Source organism: Thunnus albacares, chromosome 6, assembly GCF_914725855.1.
Source record: "Thunnus albacares chromosome 6, fThuAlb1.1, whole genome shotgun sequence".
NCBI lineage: Eukaryota > Metazoa > Chordata > Actinopteri > Scombriformes > Scombridae > Thunnus > Thunnus albacares.
Window position 1 is genome coordinate 26,339,360 of NC_058111.1, and position 19,462 is coordinate 26,358,821.

General features: G+C 39.3%; 1 protein-coding gene across 3 annotated transcripts in view; it reads left to right on the forward strand.

The window, feature by feature from the left end:
- The first annotated feature begins 356 nt into the window (after positions 1-356).
- Positions 357-19,462, forward strand: part of LOC122983699 (rap1 GTPase-activating protein 2-like) — an 81,132-nt gene continuing 62,026 nt past the window's right edge. For 2 of the 3 annotated variants that reach the window (XM_044353696.1, XM_044353701.1), the window contains exons 1-2: positions 357-453; positions 17,696-17,731. In XM_044353696.1, coding sequence (XP_044209631.1) covers positions 413-453; positions 17,696-17,731 — 77 coding nt within the window. In that variant the 5' untranslated portion in view covers positions 357-412. Of the gene's footprint in view, positions 454-13,442; positions 13,628-17,695; positions 17,732-19,462 lie in introns of those variants that run through there. The other variant, XM_044353695.1, reaches the window with a different exon arrangement.

Genomic DNA, 19,462 nt, shown 5'->3' on the forward strand with positions numbered 1-19,462 from the left:
AATTTCCTTTCCCGCTGACTCTCTCCTTTGATCCTTTAGTCTGTCCTTTCTGTCTTTGCCAAAAACACATTTCTGCCTTTTTCTCCCTTTTTCAGCCTGACTTTCTCTCTCATCTTTCTACTCTCTTTTGCTCGCTCGGTTTTAAAAGGCTTTAAAGGAGTTTAGGCGTAGCCCTCTCCATGGTAACACCATCTCCCATTCTTACACACACACACACACACACACACACGTTTTCTCGCTTTCTCTCATCTCATAATTCTGCCCTACCCTGTGTTTTATCTCTGTACCCTCCCCCTATATGCACTCCCTCTCCCTTTACCCCCTCTCTCTTTCTCTCTCACACATTCACTCAACCTCTCCTGCTCCTGGCAGCTGGTCTACTGCTAATGCTGCACCATCCACTGACTGCGAGATGTTCACCCCAGCTTGTAAAGGATCTGCAGGGGAGCCGAGGTAAGGCTTTACTACCCGTTATTCCTCTGGAGCATAGATACAGCAGAGATGTTACTGCTGCTGTAGACTACTGACAACAGCTAACTGGAAGCCAAATGAATGATGGGAAGAGTGTGAGTGTGTGTATGCTGATTTGTGTGAGAACTCTCCAGCTGGAGTAGAGAGGCTGTGTGAGTTGCAGGTTAGGTCTGACACTTGTGATCTGCATATACACACAATCAAGTGAAGTGGGAATCTATTTCCAGGGTTTTTTATCCTCTCAGTATTTTCTTAAACTTGAGAAAAATATTGCTGTCTTTGTGTGTGCATTTATTTGTGGTGTGTGTAGTCATGTGCGCGCTTATGTGTGTGCATGCTGTGAGAGAGCCTGGTGGCACGCAAATTGTCTTTCGAATAATGCTGCAACGATGCTGCAATGTCTGGTTATTGCTATATTCTCTGATGGTTTATGACACCATGTTGTGTTTATACGCGTGTATGCATGTGTGTGTATGTGTGTGTGTGTGTGTGTGTGTGTGTGTGAAGTTAGGTTTCTACACATATGAGTGGGTGGATAAGAAGAGTGTGTCTTAATATTTTCATCAGTTCAACTGAAAACACTGCGTTCATGCTACAGAGGGAAATTGAAAGATATGATACCATTCATAGACAATAAAGCTAGATTAATTTTTAATATGTATTATTATTAGTAGTAGCATTATTATGAGAAGAAGAAGATGAAAATTAAGAATATGTGCATATGTGTATGTGAGATGTGAATGGTCTGAAATGTGTGTGAGCCAACGGGTAAATGTCATCATGCATGCATACATTTTCCAGCGTGTGTGTGTGTGTGTGTGTGTGTGTGTGTGTGTGTGTGTGCTGGTGGGCATTCATTCATGTTGATGTGCAAATACAGTACATGGTGTGTGTGTGTAACATGTGTAAGCAAAAGTCCCCCTTGAGGGGATGTGATATGCAGTACAGAGAGAGCAGCGGCGGGAGGCAGAGAAATGTTATTTGATTCATGAGTCTGTTTCCCCAGAGGAAGATCTGTGAGTGTGATTATAGCAGATTAATATCTTTCAGGGCATCTAGCAAAAGATGAATGTTTTCATTAAATAAACAGTCAACACAGGAAAGTAAGTCTACTAGCACCATCCAACAAAATGTGATGTGCTACAAATATTCCTGCAGAAAAGTATTAATGAGGTGTCTTCTGTTCAGGTATTGTATTGTGTTCTACTCTGGACAGATTTTAAAGAGACACTATGTAACTTTTGAAAGAAAAAAATAACACTTTCTTCCACCTAAAAAGCAAAAAAACAAAACAAAGCACACCTTTGCTCACTTCAATACACTAAGAAGTTTTACCACTACAGCTTGGTTTGGTCTGGTATGACCATTAACTTATGGTGGCTAATGTTAGCTAATGTTTACAATGTTTAGATAGCTATAGATGGAGATTATTGACTCAGTTCACCATCTTTATGACTCTTTTCTACTTGCGATACTTTTACACTACATCTTACCATTTGAGATTATCCTGTAATTGCCAATATGGCCACAATTACTCCATAATTGTGAACATAGTGGGTGCTGTTAGGCAAAATTTACATATAAAGGCTCACTTTAAGAAATACTTCTCTGAAACAAGTTCCCTCACTCCTACGCACTATTAAATATGACTTGAAACACTTCCATCTTTAGTATCCCACCATATGTAGTCTTTTTTAGAACTGTGTAACCAATAAATTGTGAAAATTTAGCTTTTTGGGGAGGGGTTGCACATAAATTAACAAACCAAGAAGAAACAAGAAGAAACAAGTCTTTTTTTCAGTCATGATCAGCTGTGGAAAGATGAAAGATGTGCTTCTCGTGGAGCTATGCCTTCAGCTGGAACCCACCAAGTATGAATGGTTGGTAACTGCTGACTGCAGAGAATTTATTTAGGCTGTGGATCTTATAAATCATTTTCATATTAACCAGAAAGGCAAAAAGAGATTCTTGACACAGCACTCCCGAACTGAGAGGCTTGACAAATCGCAGTCCTGCAGTGTCGAGTGGACGGCTGGCACTGTCGGCAGCTCCGTCTGCTGCTGAAAATAGATGGTGGCTAATCTGTACCTCTCAGGTGGAGAGAATTCAGCATTTGTCCTAGTTACTTAAATATGACATGAAAATGCACATACAGTACTGTCCATGCATCAGGTATGCAGTAATTTATGGTGCCAGTGTCAAAGCTGCTTCCAAGACAGCAGAGAGAGGAATCTGACCTTCACAGACGAGAATACCTTCTTTTTCATACAATATGTAATAGCTTTGATAGTGCATTCATTGTTTATATCTGATCTGCTCTTTTGTTATCATTACTTGTGCCTACACTCTTGTTCTTGTTGCTTTTGTAACTTTTGTGACTTGAGAAGTGTACTTGAGAGCTGAAAAAAGTGAAATACGACTCCATCCTATCTCTTCTCCTCTCCTCGATTTCCTTCTTTCCTCTCTCCCTGTCACTAACCACCTTTCAGTAATCCACCATTAATCTGTCAACACCTCTCACTTCCCAACCGTCTTCCTCTCCTCCTTCTTGTCCTCTTACACCTTCCTCTAGCACATATGCTGCTCTTGGGTTTCATTTATAAAACAGTGCATAGGATCCATACTAAAAGTGTACGTGTGCACAAAAGCCAAAAATAGTGTGGGCCAAAAAAAAAAAAAAAAAATCAGCTTTATAAAACCGTTCATACATGCACGAATGCACGTATTTATCCCTTTATAAATCACAGTCCACCTGGAAACGTGTGCACATGGATCAGCCTCATATCCTGCCCTCTACACCCTCTAAACGGTCAATGCAAAAGCACTCATGAATATTGATGTACATGTGTTTCTTTCCCCAGACCAATCAGTCACTCTGTCTTGAGACGCCTGATCAATCAGTGTCAAGAGTCAGTGCATCAGGCCATCTCGCTCGTCACTTGCTTGAAGTTATGTGTGTAACCCAAAACAACCGTATGCAACTTCAATAAATATTCCTGTGGATCGTAAAGTCAGAACTTATTACCCTGCAGCGGGCCAATTCCTAGTTAACCAGTTTTAAGTAGTTTTTTACACCACACACTCAATATCTAAAATACAATAAACACTGTATTCATTTATATTTACTCCAAAATCCAGCTTACAGGTGTTTCTCTAATTTTCACAGTCCATATATGAGTACAGGTGATGAAGATGTGGCAGTGAGGTGACTGGAGAAGGCAGAGTGTGTAGCAGCCACTGTGGTGTCTCCAATGTGCTCTGTGTGCCTGACAGCATAGTTGTGTGTTCACTGCAGTGATTTTACACACATAAACTATATAGAAACTAAAATCATACCTAATGATTTATGCACAGTATTAGAAGATATTATTGAAAATCTATTAGAGCTCTGTTCTGCAATGATTTTTACGTTAAGTTTGTTTAAGTTATTTGATGTTATCTTGGATTTCTACAACCGATGATGATAAGTTCATCAGTTAACATGGTTGAGGTGAAAAAGAAATCAGTATGTTCATGCTTAATATCAAGGAAAGGCAAGCTAGACTTTCCTGAATCCTGCCACCTGCCACATCCTGACATCATTCATTGCAGCAGCTGCTGTGCTGCTCCTCAACTGATCCTCTCCTCTACGCTCCAGGTGAGACAGCACTGATGAAATGTTGAGGACTTTGATTTAAAATTTGAGTTGGCTTATATCTCTTAAAATTGAAAAGTGCTTATGAAATAGTTATGGCTCACTAGCACAAGCACAAATAACACTGCTGGCTTGAATTTTTATGATAAAGTGGATCTATCATTTATGCATGATATGAAGTGAAATGAAATGTGTGAGAGGAATCATTATACAATGTGGCCTCATTTCACTACCTCACCATCTGTGTCGCCAATTTCCCCTGTCTCCAAAATGTTGGTACGCATGGGTCAGAGTTTATGTACAGGTGTGCACATTCTCTGGTCAAGTTTGTTCTTATAGATCACAACTTTTGTGTGGGAAGCCCTGTTTTGTGCGTACACAACGGTTGAGAGCCCTGGTCAGTTCAGATCATTACACAAATCTTGCCAAACTTGTCCTTCTTCACCTCTGCAATAATTTTTCCTCCTTATTTGGCACTAATTGATTCCAAACCCAACCTGTTTATTCTTTCTTTCACCTCTCCCCTTATTCCCTTACCTACTTTGGTGGTGAGATCAATTCAAACTTTGATACAACGAGTCACCGCAGCCTCAGAGGGCTTTTGCTTTAAACTTCTGCAGCTTGTGTTTGTATTTGTGTGATCCTATTAAGTGGAAAATGAAACGGTTTGAGGAAAATGCCATGTTTTTGGAACGCACCTGATTAAATTGTTTTTGTGTGGGCTGAGCATTTGCAGTTGCCCTCGTGGGTGTTTCTCACTGTGTTTGCAGGATCTTGAGCCTGTGTGTTGTTCTTTACAGCCTGCCAGAGCTGCAGTGAAGGGGAAGTATTAAATGGATGTTTTTCTCTGATCAATGTCGTTTGGAATAGTGAACAGCGGGGGAGAGGACGACTGAAGGCGCTGTGGGTGGAGGTTGAGTGTGTGTGTGTGTGTGTGTGCAACTGTCATAGCTTCTGTGCATGCGCATGAATGTGCACACATGTCAGCATGTGTGAGTTCATGTCTGTGTGCACAAGTGGATTCAGTATTCTGTAGGCCTACGATATATCTATCTGCTGTTTGCGATTGTGTGTGTGTGTGTATATGTGCACACACATCTGTGTGTGTATGTGATCTGGAAGAGTGGGTGTATGGGTGGGCTTGCTGTCACTTGCAGTAACATTCACCAACAGAGAGAGAAACTATAGGGGGAAATATAAAGGAAAATAAAAATAGAATGCAAACAAGAGGAACGTTTAGTGAAGAAAAACGATAAATGGGAACATATAAGAAGGATAGAATGAAGCTAAAGGAAAGCAAAATAATGTAATATAATTAATTAATATATAGTATAGAAAAAATATATATAGTAAAATAATTGTTCATTTAGTCGTATAGGATGTACAAGCTGCAAAATGCACACAGTAAACATAAACCTTAGCAGAGTATCTAAATAGGCCTGTGTTGATGATGGTAGTGATGTTGCTGGGATGCCCAGGGAGGACATCCAGTTGAAGGAACAACTTTCATTTTGGAACTATTTTTTTTTTTTTTTTTTTGGGATGTCTTGAAGGGACTTTCAAACAACTGTCATTCAACATCTCAGTGTTGGCTGGGTATTTGTATTGTTGTGGACTTTCTTGTGCTAAGGAAAGATTAAAAACAGTTGAAGCATAAATTGATTAGATGAGGATTGTGTTTTTCATCTGTTCAGTGCAACAATTCATGTCCTTTTCGGCTGAAATAGCATTTACAACATTACACTGCAAACCTCTGCTCTAACAGCACAGTAATGTCTGTTTTTTTCACCATTCTACAGTGGTGGAATGTAACTAAGTACATTTTGTGCAAATTAAGTAATGTACAATTTTTAGGTACTTAATTAACTAAATATTCAAATCCACTTCATTCCAGGGGCAAATATTATGCTTTTTACACCACTGCAATCATGTAACTCCTACAATTATTTGTTACTTTAAGATTGTACATAAAAAACATACTGTATATCATTTTAAGATGCATGATGCATTGCTGTGGATTTCACCAATTCCATCAGTAATTTATTATCCAATAATACATTTTTCTAATAATACCTACTTTTACTTGCATTCATTCAGGGCTTTTACTTGTAATGTAGTATTTCTATAGTGATGGTACTGCTACTGTTACGGAAGTAAAAAATCCTCTTCCACTGCTGCAAATTTTTGGAATAAAATGTCAATGTTATTACAAGTGTCATATTATGGTATTATATAGTCGTATTGTTTTATGAACAGTGAAATGATGCAGGACCCTGAAATATGGATGTTATAAAAACCACTGTACACACACATGAGAGCTTCTCAGAGTTCACATCAAAGGTGTTTATGCGCATATATGCTTTTATTATCTCGTGTGCACTTTAACTTGTGTATGTGTGTTATTTTGTTGCATCATATTTAGAGCAGCAGATGGAGGATGTGTTCTCCATCTAGACAGTGGTGTTTTCAAACTAGTGGCTCTGGTCGCAAATGTTAAATTACTCCTATCATCCCAACATCACAACCTAATTATATCATTATCTCAAGATATCATGTGTTTTCGTGTAAAAATAATTGAATTGTCTCATAATCATCATATAACAATGCATGTTTTTTTTTTTGTTCGTTTTTTTTTTTTTTTTTTACATAAAATCGTTTTTTAATTAGAGTACACACAGTGGTTACAATTGTGTAATTATTTATGATATATAACTCTGCTGTGAGTCTGATTGAGCTTACGCAGGTAACACCAATTGGACGAAATGGTGAAACACACACACACACACACACACCAGCCAATAACTGGTTATGTAATGAGCTCATGACTGTAATTTAATTTGAATAAAATGTGTGATCATATTAAAATAATTTACCAGCTGACATCAAAGTTTATGCAAACATCTTCCAAATGCTGAGCTTGACCTGTGGTCAACTGAAACATTTCCCCTGATTAACAGGTAATCTCGAGAGCAGCTGTGCGTTACTGATCAATATGCAGCAAACGGGTGAGCAGATTAAAAGAGATGTGAAGACATATGGAATATTGTTTGGCTTCCGTTCAGTGTTTAGTGCATCTGTGCATGTGGCTCTGTATATGTGAGTACCCGTGTGTGCGTTATAATAGATGAGGATGGATGTGGTTGAGACAGGAGCCATTAAAGCAGAGCATCTCTGTCTCCCTGTCTATAAATCAGCAACCCTCCTGGAAAACCTCATATGACTAAGTAACCTATTAGAGACACAGGAGGGAGGGAGGGATGGATAGTTAGATGAAGGAAAAGAGAAAGGTCTCTCACGTCTGTCTGGGCGTATATCACCCCCCGGGAATCAATCTAATGACTAAATACCTTATTACATGGTGGGGAGAGAGATGGAAGAGAGGAGCGGCAGTGAGGAAGGAACAAAAGTAATAAAGATGGAGAACATCAGGTCTCTCATGGAGTCTCACTGCCATTAGATGACAGGGAGAAAGTTATTGAGGATAAGATGAGGGACTGAAACTAGATGAACAAATCTGGATTGATAAAATAGAAAAAAAGTTAAGATAGAAGAAAAGGAAAGAAAAAGCGAGTGAAAAAAGTTTGCAAAATGTTCCCTGAGACCCACATATATCCTGTAAGTGCAACAACAACGTGTTCATTTCACACATCATTATGCAAATTCACTTTGTGCTGCTGCTTTGTGCCGGTTGCATAAAACATGAATAAAGTGCAGAACAGTAAAATGCAATCTCCTTTTGCAGAAGATTATTTTTTAAAGGGCCAGTTGACTCACAAAAAACACATATCCCCCTGCCCCCCCCTTCATCCATATTTTCTCCTTTAGTGATATCTGATCATGCAGATAGTTTTGATTATATGTGCCAAGGTTTTAAGAGATGACACATGTGCCACTCCATTAAGTTGGACATTTAAAAATGACATTTAACAGGTACAGACAGATTATTTTCCTTGGAACTACTTTCTACCAAAGAAATAGTCCCTGTGACAGCAGTTGACAGTGAGGCCATTGTGAAAAGACACAGTGCACTTGAGTTTTCCAAATGTGCTTTTTGATATCTCTAGTTTAAAACGATTTTAATGAAGTGAACCTTTAATCTAAGAGAGCAATGAATTCTGCCTTTGGGAAAATGAAAATGCTTGATTTTTGTTGTATTGTTTCTTGCTGATACTTCTAGTGCTGCACATGATGCCGAAACAAGAATTGATATTAGATGACTGTGAAAAAACAAATAGCAACTCAGTCAGCCTTTCAGTTTACATATTTAGACTTGATGTTTAACACCGTTTAATTTTCCTTTTCTTTCTTCCTCCCACACCCACACATACACATCTGCGTCTGTGCAGAGACAGAATCTTTCTCATAGGTGTGTATTCACACGCAGTGCTTCACACCCTCCTCAGAGGCTGCATAACTGCTCTAAGCTGCTTCAGCAGTAACACACACAGAGAGGAGTGTTAGGAGGAAATAGTTTACATCACATCGCTCTACCTACATAGAAAAACCACGCTTTGATTACATAATTAAACTGGACAAAAATCATGCAGAATGACACGACAAACTGAGACTCAGTGTGTATTAGCTCCCATCAGAGTAGGGGAAATCAAAACTTCACTCTTGACAGTGACACTCTAGAGAGAGACAAATGTCAAATAGGCTAATGTCTTGAACTTGACATATTTATATCATTTCTTTCTACCAAGTAGTGCTGGCACCAGGTTTTATGCTGGAGTTTAACTAACCTCCCTGCAATGCTGCTGAATGTTAAAGATCCCCTCCAGACACGTTTTAAGATGTATACTGTGTAGAATACTGAATAATAATTTGTGTCTGATATGCTTTTTCAACAAAAAAAAAAGTTCAAATTATGTTGTTTAAATCCTTCAAATGACATCTACTCATTCTCATTCATTAAAAAAAAAGTCCAGAATCTATGAATATGCACTTATTTTCCATTTCATAGGTTGAATTACTGGACACAAGATGTCTCCTACCTCACTGTAAAGTCCATTCTCAGTGTATGTGCACTGAAGGCTTCCAAACAAGTTTGGATGTCACAAATTACACTCATAGGTACAGTACACCCCTTAAAATTTTTTAAGTTTTGAGATTTTCAGTTAGCACAGAGAAACGTTTCCCCTTTCTGCAGATGAATGTGAAAACAGCCTTCTAGTGTCAAACTTTGCACACACATCATTCTGCAAAATGATGCTCACACAACAAGCATAGCGTGTTTTTGAGTGGTGGGGGACTTTAACAAATTCATGTTGTTAAGATAGTTAAAATGTTGTTGGTACTGTTTCCTTAGAGAGAACAATACTGTAGAAACTCAAGAAGCCTGGTGACATCACCCAACAAGTTGCTGTAGGGCTGTGTAACCCAGCCCACATACTACCAATTCTGTGGTAACAGAAAATGCGGTGAGAATGAAAAGTTAGCTTCACATTTCAGAAAAAAAAATGTTGATGTGCTTTACTTGAAACAGAGAGGAGGCCTGACAGCGAGAGCATAGAGGCTATTACCAGTAATTTGTTTTGCTCAAAAGAAAAGTAGCATCAGTAAGGAAATGGTGCAATATGTTCACAGTATATTGTATACGGGCATTAGCAGGTTAAATAAATGAATATGTATATGCATCATGAGGTCATACAACTACTCTGTTTTAAAACTGATTGCAACAAATTAGAGCAAGAATCCAAAAACCAGTAGCTATATGTGCATGCGCAATACACAGTTGTTGCTTCTACAGCAACATGATGCTATATTAAAGCCGTGTTCATCCTGAAATATACTTACAGTCTGTAATTCTGTGTACATGCCTGACTAACCAACTAAATCATGTTATCAACACAGTGACAAGTGGCCTTTCATGATCGTGGCTGATACTGTATTGTTGGACCTAGTGAGAAAAATGATTTCACACAAACAAGGTTGAGACATTTATAGTCATTGATCAATACAGCAATCATGATTATGGTTTTCCAATCTTGGAGAGCCCCAGGGTTTTCTGTGGATTGATATGGAGGCTGTGTAAGAGCTATAATGAACAACAATGTGCCTCGACATAAAAACAATAACAGTCAATGAAATCAATGATGCCTTTATCCAGTTTTCTAGAGTGCTTTATTTCCGATACCATGGCCATTTAGCAAAAAAACAAACAAACAAACAAACAAAAACCCCCCAAATAAGATAAATAGAAAAGGGAACATAAGAAAATCTGAAAATGCTTATATACATATATTTTAAACTTCCTTTCAACTTTCATCCATTATGAGGGCAGTGCAACAAGCTGTAATCTCCCTCTAAAGTTCAAAATGGCGGGTTAGCAAAGAGTTGCCTATTTACACATCCAGCAGATACAGATCAACATTATCATTCATTCATTCATTTGGCATGTTTGTGTCCACCTAAAGTTCGATATTCACTCTCCTTTTTACTCTAGTGTCTCCATTAACTCCACTATTTCAACCAGCTACTTGCTAACTTAGCAAAATAGTGTACTGTCAGTTTACTGGGGGAAAACAGCTGGCTGCTGCAGCTGGAAGCAATATGCCAGTGAGAGTGAACCAAAACAGTAAAGTAGGGGAATGTAAAACCAAAACAATGAGCTGAAAGATGCTAAAATGCTCTGTATAGCTGAAGGGAACTGCGGAGTAAGGTGATAATTATTTGTTGCTGAGAGACACCATTCACATTACACACAGACATTTGATCCATTGACTTTACCATCAGTTAGTTATATTTGGTGGGTTTAACCATTTATGTAGTGTAAAATATCATGAGCTAGTTCTATTTTGGATGTCATTGTTCTCCCAAAAGGACAATTTGACATATAGCAGCACAAACTTAACCCAACACAACACCTAATATTCATTCATGTCTGCTACAGGGTAAGAAAATATATGTTTTCCCATGTGAATGTAAGCTAACTGAACAAAAACCCAGAAGAGGACCTTGAAATACAAGATATAGTCGAGGAGTTTAACGCTATTCTGAAACATGCCTCTTTCTTTCAATCCGTCTTTCTTTTTTCTTTCTTTCCTTTTCATGAAAATTGCTGTTGGAGTTGTGTTTTGATTTTGTCACACATGCTCCCTCTAAACCACTAGAGGGAGGGTAAGGTCTGCACTCAAAGTTGTCACGATCACGGTCAGTTGGATTGGGATTCTGTAAACCTTTATTGAAGTGTACTTTCTTGCGTGCTGTGTATTGTACATATTCTTCTGTGTGTGTGTGTGTGTGGGTGTGTGTGTGTGTACACAGAAACACAGACACGCACACCACTTTGTGCCAGCGGAGCGTTTTATTGCTTTTAATCAGTGCAATCTCACCATGATAGAGATACGGACTGAGAGCACATCCAGTCATCCACTTGTCAGCCAACAAAGGAGAGAGAGTCAGAGCGCCATGATAATATTACATTGTGAAAGCTTTTGACCATAATCATTCTCAACAGGCTTCAGAAGTGCTCGTTTTGTTTCTTGGACAGAGTGAGCACTTTTGGAGGTGATTGTAATGTAAATCAAGTCAAAGAAGAAAAACCACGAGTGTTCAGGTTTAATATGAAAATGAAAACTTCACATGGAAATTATTCTATTTTTAGTTTCTTTTATTGTGTGGGATTACATTTATTGTTTGCCTTTGGACTATAATTTGCACACAATTGAAACACCCAAGAATAATATAATCCAATGTGAAAGCCATAATAAATAAGTAAGTATGCGGTAAGTAAATACTACATTTGTCAGAGGTCTTTGGTTATCTTTGAGGCTGTAGTTTGTGACAGTGTCGTATTGGTTTCAAGGCTGGATTTCCAGCTATGCAAAGCGGGCAACTGCCCCGGGTCCCCTGGTTCACTGCATATCAGTTGTTTTCTCCGCAACATGTCAGAATGAGATATGGTTATTTTACCTCTAAAACATATGATCAACTTATGAAATATGATGAAAGATCCTTCATAATCACACAGGCATTTCGAGTTATGTGGCTGATTAAACCTGCTTCAAGTTGGAACTCTGCAAAGCTACCTATGCTGGGATTAATGTGAGGTATGTGTGCTAATAAGAATGATAAAGTTGCAACATGTCTCAATGAAACTAAACATAACCAAACATAAAAAACATACTTGTTGTACCTACAGTATGTACCTTTACGCAAGTGGGATTTTACATGCAGAACATTTATGTGTAACAGAGTGCATTGTGCTCCTTATTCTTAAGTATAGGATGTGAATACTTTTTCTAAAACATTTCTTGCAAAACTAATAAATTGAAGTGCAACCTGAGGTTTCCTGAAACAAAATTGTTTTTAAAACCTACTTTCATTCTCACAGTAGATTAGCTGTGTGAACGTTAACTCTGAGAGTCAGACCTGTCAACTCTGGAGTGAGCAGGAAGGGTGTCAGGAAGGACACTCCCTTTGGTCACAACATGTTAGGTTACTATGTATATACTGCCGGCTGTTCCACTTCGCTTTCACAGACCACAATACTGAACACTGTGTAACAAAATGAATCCTGTCTGACTCTGCCAATAAACATCTGGCATACACCGGACTCCTGCAAGATGAATAGACTTCATATGAAATACACGATCCACATCAAAATTTAACATCAAGATTTTCTTGAAACATGATCCCAGTGTTATTTAAACTGTATTGTTATACACTCTATCTTTGCCCATTCAGGGTTTGTTTGTGCATGTTACTGTGTGAGTGTGAATTGTTGCCACTTATGATGCCTGTAGAAATCAGCAAGGGGCACACAACACAGGAAGTGACAACATTTTATGGTGGCGGGTAAGCGGCAGATGTTAAGGGTGTGATGATAAAGGTGATTCAATAATTCCAAATGTTACAGCACCTGCACAACAGCTCTTTGTGTGCCAGTGTGAGTGTGTGGGAAACAAATCCAGAGGGTCAGATGGGAGATTATGGCCCCTCCCCACCTTGCTCCTCCCCCCCCCCCCCCCCCCGGTGAAATGTGTGTACCTGTATGTGTCAGTGTGTCAGAGAAAGAGAGAGAGAGAGAGAGAGAGAGAGAGAGAAAGAGATAGAGAGAGAGAGAGAGAGAGAGAGAGAGAGAGAGAGAGAGAGAGAGAGAGAGAGAGAGAGAGAGAGAGAGAGAGTTTGTGTTTAACAGCCTGTGAAAGCCAAAGAGCAAGCAGTGTTTCAGGACAGTAGTTGACTGGTCAAGTGGCAAAGTGGAAGACGACAGTTCTGGGGAGCCAGGTGTAGAAGAAAAAGAAGAAGGAGAGAACGGGACAAAAGAGTAGAGAAAAAAAAAGAGAGCAAATAGAGACGAGATCGAGGAGAGTGAGAGAGAGAGAGGGGGGGGGGAGTGAGATCGGGTCAGAGAGAGACAGACAAAGTGCAAGTATACACAGTATATGTAGAGAGAGAGACTGACAGCAGAGCATACATTTCCCAGAGGACAGAGCCTGAGAACGAGAGAGACTGCTGAGAAGTTCAGCCTGACAAAATGCCGAGGAGGAGAAGCGTGTCATTTGGTGGATTTGGATGGTATGTTTCCTTTTCATTGGATGCTTCTGTGTGTGTGTCTCAGTCTGCATGATGTAGATGCACATGGTCATGATTGTGCACATTATAATAATGTTTGTATAGTGAGTTTGCACATTACTGAAAACTGTATGTGCTGGTGTGATGGGAATGTGTGTGTGGTGCAGAGATGTACATTTTTCTGAAAAGGAAGGATGGGTGGGGGACTCACGCTGCGCCTCTATGTCACACCTCTAACACTTTGCCTACTGTTTGTCAGCCTCTGCTATTCTGCTATCTATGTGTGTGTGTGTGTGTGTGTGTGTGTGTGTGTGTGTGGACGTACAGTTTCACTCTGTGCTGTCTCCGTTCAGGGGGGGATTGCAATCAAGAGGCAGCTTTGTGTCTGCCTGCTGTGTGTGTGTGTGTGTGTGTTGTTGTTGTTGTTGCTGCTGTCTCTGTTGTGGGACACACACTGTGGACGCGGCTCTTACCGCTCATGTTCTCCTGCTCTATTGGCCGAGAGGAGTTCCCATGATGCAGCGCTGAAGAAGCTGCCAGGGATCCCATTTACCACTGGATGCGCTGACACACTCAGATGGAGTGTTTTTGTGCTGGCTCCCCTGCTGGTTGTCGTTCTGACACTGAAGCACTTAACCTTCCCGGCTGAGCTGAGGCAACGCATCCTGCCAGACAGGCTGAAATAACCTGAGACAGACAGATGAGGTGTAGCACATTACATGTAATAGAGTTAATTAGCGACTATTGGGTATTACACTGATGAAAACAAAAACAATCAGATATTTTTTAGAGAAATAGGCGGCTTCTTAACAGCTCAGCTCAGCAACATGATGATGATAATGGGATAAACTGTCTCACAGCAGAAAATCACTGATTATGCTTATTATTCTATAATAAAATATTCTTTACACTTTCCAAGAATTATCAAGAATCATAGTGTCATTTTATAAAAGTCCTGATACAAGTGAAGTTGCAGATTAAAATACTTAATATGCAGTATTTCAGTTCTGCTGGGAAATTAATCAAGATATCAACAAGGGTAAAGGCATGAATGGCTCTAGTGGATTACCTTTTAATCATAAATGGTAGGATTTAACTGATTTTCTAAGTGTCAGAGATCAGACAGTAGTGGGACTGGGTCAGTTTCCATCCCATTTCTTAACAATAATCTTAAATAAAAACACCCTAAACCATAGCATGTTGTTTTCACACAAGCTGTTTGGGGATAGAGATGTTGGCTGGTCTATTTGTCCTTATGTCCAACACTTGATCCAGTGCAAGACATCCCGTCAACTTCCAGCCAGATAGCTTTGAATTTTCTTTTTTTTTAATTCATGGTATCCAGATATATAATCATAAGCAGGACAGAGAGCTAAATTGAGCTGAAACTCACGGTAAGAGACAAGAGAGAGCTACTGTGACTAAACACATTGAAAAACACTTTAAGGAGAAGAAGGATGAGTTAAATTAACCAGGGCAGACAAGCTAGCTCTGACCACCGACTGCTGGACAGCTCAACCAAACCAAAGCTACATCAAAACCTTTCTTAAAAATTAACCGGTCAGTTATCGTGTAATGGGTGTCTGTCGAAAGCAAAATTAACTGAAACTAATATCCCTACACCTGTGCTTTTCCTGCTTTGACCATAGACTGTAAAGGCTTTGACACGACAAAATGTTGTTGAAAATGGTCTACCAGTATAGAAGCCGAGAACGGCCATGCTTACAATTATTTTTAATGCCATTACCTCGAGGTCATGAGTTAATTTATCTTGTGATCTCAAGAAAACAAAAGGCCAGTTTCTCAGATAACTACAAAAATTTTTCATGAAATTTATGGCGAATGGAGCTCATTCTCATTTGTTCAGTCCTGTCTTGTCTCCATGTCTGACAGCTCAACTATTTAGATAAGCACAAGAAGCCTAAAGGTGGCTCTTATTCCCTCTCTCCACCCCACTTGCCTTTCTCTCATTAAGTCTAATAAAATGAGAATGCTTGAAAGATATTGTTTGGTACTTCTCCTACATGAAACATCCCATCATATTATGACCAAGAGTTAATCAACCTGTCATTTGGCCGTGACACAGATGTCATTAATAAAGGTGCTGTTAATAATAATGGGTACTTATTGATCTGACATTTTCAGCTTAAATTAATTGCTGCAGTTGTCAAAATGCCATCTATACATGCTGGCATGGCACTCCTGATCTCTGATAAACATTATAAGTAATAAGAGGAAACAACCTTTTGTTTTCTCGTGATTACGGGTTGATTATCTCGTCATCTCGAGATAACAAGGCTCTTTTTCTCAAGATAACAAAATAATTAACTTGTGATCTCGAGATTACAGTATTAAAGAAAACAAACTACAAAGACTACAAAGAAAGACTATAGAACATACGTGTAATGCTATAGTACATACGCAGTGAAAGTGTTAAAATGTATTATTAAATCTTGTTCCATCTGGAGAAATGATTCTCTCCCCATAATGTAGCCTAATTTCATCCCCATATTTGTCCATGTTTGTATTTTTGTTTGTATGAATGAAGCTTAGACATGGTAGTATGATCTGTTGAATGATTCAACCATTAGGTGGGTGGCATGTCTTCTCAACTGCCTGGAGATAAATCATGTGAGAGCACTACAGCTCCATTACAAAATGAAAGAGGCCAACATTTACTGTGGTGCAAGATGAGATACCATTGATGCAGAAAGGTGTCACTGTGGCAGAGCAGCAAATGAAATGTGAAGTACCCACAGGGAACTGCCACGTTAGAATAATTTAATGTTGTATTTAACTGTAGTTCTGTTTATTTAGATTCATTTTAAATAATCCTACAGATACCCCAGTGCGTCTGCTGTTTGCTATTTGCCCCTGTTGACGTCGCTGTGATGCATATTGTTGTTGATATCATTCAAAAACCCTGGAAAACATTCAAATTATATTCAAAACTCTGAGGCCGGGCTCTGGCGCCGTAAAACTAGTGAGCACTGTGTGCTTGTATGTGTTTCTGAAGTGTGTGTCTTTGCATGAAATAGATTGGGCTCCCTTCCACGCGGTTCAATCTCCAAATTAATCGGATTAAAGAATTAATGTCATAACATTTCCCCTGGAGAGCTGGAAAACAAGCACTGAGCATGCACACACACACACATGCATGTACACACACTTGCAAATGAGGTAAAAATAAGCCATGAATTCAGCCCTCAAGATATTTGTACTATAGTGTATCAAAAGCTTCAAATGCCTCACAGAACTCCCACTATCATAAACAGTAAACAACAATGGAACTGAAAGGTTGTTGGCATTGAATGCTTTGACTTTCCATGTTTTAAGTGTGAACAGTATGTAATGAAGCATGAATAAAGCCCTTATAAACATTGGCCTCTCATAACCGGTCTGAGCAGTTTGTAGTAAAGAAACCTTGTTAAATCAAATCATCTGTCATGAAGTGTGCTCTGCTCGCTGCCAGTGACTTTACAGTGACACCCATCTGCACTGTGCACCGTCTGAGCGTCATACTTTGTATGAAATCAAGATAATGTATGAAAATTAGCACATTTATTTTTGGCCGTCATGACCCGGTTAACTTGGTTGCACCAAGCTAAAAATACATAAGAAATACATTATATGTACACCCTGTAAATAATGCAGGTGTGTGATTCATGCTCTGCACATAGTTAGTCATCATACTGTATTACATATGTTACAGTTTATAGTATGTAAAAGCTCCACATCAATGAAGATTTCCCTTCCACATTAAAGTGAATGCCAGTGAGAGAAGAAGCAATCACACATTTAATGAACATTTCTTTTAAATGCCAGAGCACCCGGGGGACCCATTATACCATGCAGAGATGAAGCCATAAATATATCTCGCTCCTCACCCTCTGCATGTCTTCCGGTGTTCATGTCCGCGTTACTGTCAACCAAGAACACTTACAGCTAAGAAATTAGTTGCTGCTTTTGAGATATTTGTATCAGAGATGTGATCAATAATATTTCTCTCTGTATTTTTGTCTCTCTCTTTTTCCTCTCCTCCTCCTTCTCCTCCTCTTCCTCCTCCTCCAGGATTGACAAGTCCACCTTGGCTGTACTAAGATCCCGGTAAGTTCTTCTTCAAATCCTTGTTAGGGGCTTCTTCCTGTTTCTAAATTTACCACATTGATCTCAATATCAAGTTAATATTCCAATCTTTGTTAAGTCAAACCAGGCAATCATTTGTGCAAATGTGCTCGAAGCGCTGCAACGTATCATTTCACAAATGAAGTCTGAGACTGTGGCTTTGGCCACATTAACCTAAAAGCTGTTTTCCACATGGACCCTATTTCCACTCGTTTTCCATCATACTGATTCATCTCGACTGAAACCTCAACAATCGATTCACTGTAGAGCTACGGGCGTTTTACTTGAGCAGTGCACAAACACAGACATCTAGAAATCAATACACTCTCCTGCTTACATTGCACCCAAAAAATGCTTTTAAAACGGACTGTCCAAGTGAAAATTACCTTTATCTTAGAGTTTTGATGCTATCTCGGCCACTGATTTCTTTCTTGGTTACTCTGTACCTGCCCACATGTGCTGCTGTGTGAGGAATGCAGTTAAAATCACGTTGTTCCCAGCCCGTGGGCAAGGCACTCACGTCCTTACTGCCCCAGTGGAGATGGTCAGATGTAATTAAGAATGTGTTTGCATTGTGTGAAAGTGTGCTGATGTATAAATACAAAGCAGTTTTGTGTTCTTAGCAAAACGATTCCCTGGATGTCTCTCCTGAAAATATTGTTTCTTTGTTTGTTTTTCAAGCCTAAAGGCAGCAGAAATAAGGGTTTATCATTTCCAACAACAATCTACTATCTTTAATGAGGTTGAATCTTATTGAGATCCATTAGAAGGTGTCACAGTGACTCAGTGGTTAGCACCATCACAACAAGAAGCTCGTCAGTTGACACCCCATCAAGGGACTTCCTCTGTTTTTCTGGTTATCAGTCAAAGACATACATGTTAGGCATTAGAAGTAGGTCTGTGGCCATTGCTATATGGCTCCAAATGAGTAAGGATGAGTGCAGATGACAGATTTTCCCACAGGGAACTAGATTATATAATTATTTTATGCACAATTGCTGCAGGATAGTTTACAATATGTTGCTTTTAACAGGGGTCAGATTAGTTTGGTTGTGTTTGCTTCCAACACATGATCTGTCATAACCGCAGTACCACTGCTCTGTGTCGCCTTGTCTTACTCCACCACTCGCTTTGTCTATGTTTGATTCATCAGCTGTCTGTATTTTGGAAACAAGAACTGACAGTGTTCAACAGCTAATTATGAGTTTCCTTTACAGTTCATAGCTGTAGCAGGAGAAACAGATCTGGATTTTGATTTGTGAAATTTGAGAAGGCTAAATTTGATGTGCAAATCATATTGAGTAACAATCATTTGAGGTATACATAACAGACATTTGTCAAATCAATTCTGGATTGGAGCAGTGAGCAAATGTGAATATCATTTGCACAGTTGTCTACTCGCTTCATGTAATGTTCTTTGATATATTACGTGTGAGCAGCTTCTCTTTGTTAAAACAAACCAACGGCAAGCCCTGCTAATGGAGGTTGCCGTAGTGATAAGAGGTGAAGGGTTTCTGAGTGTGTGTGTGTGTGTGTGTGTATGTGTGTGTGTTTGTGTGTGTCTATTATGTGAACTCTATCAGTATCTACACCCCAAACCCGACTCTGTCCAAACACATACACACATGCACTCTGCACCAGAAGACTCTCTATCTGTTGTTTTGAGTTTACCTTTTAAATCTACGTCTCACACCTGCTACCTTTGGCATCCAT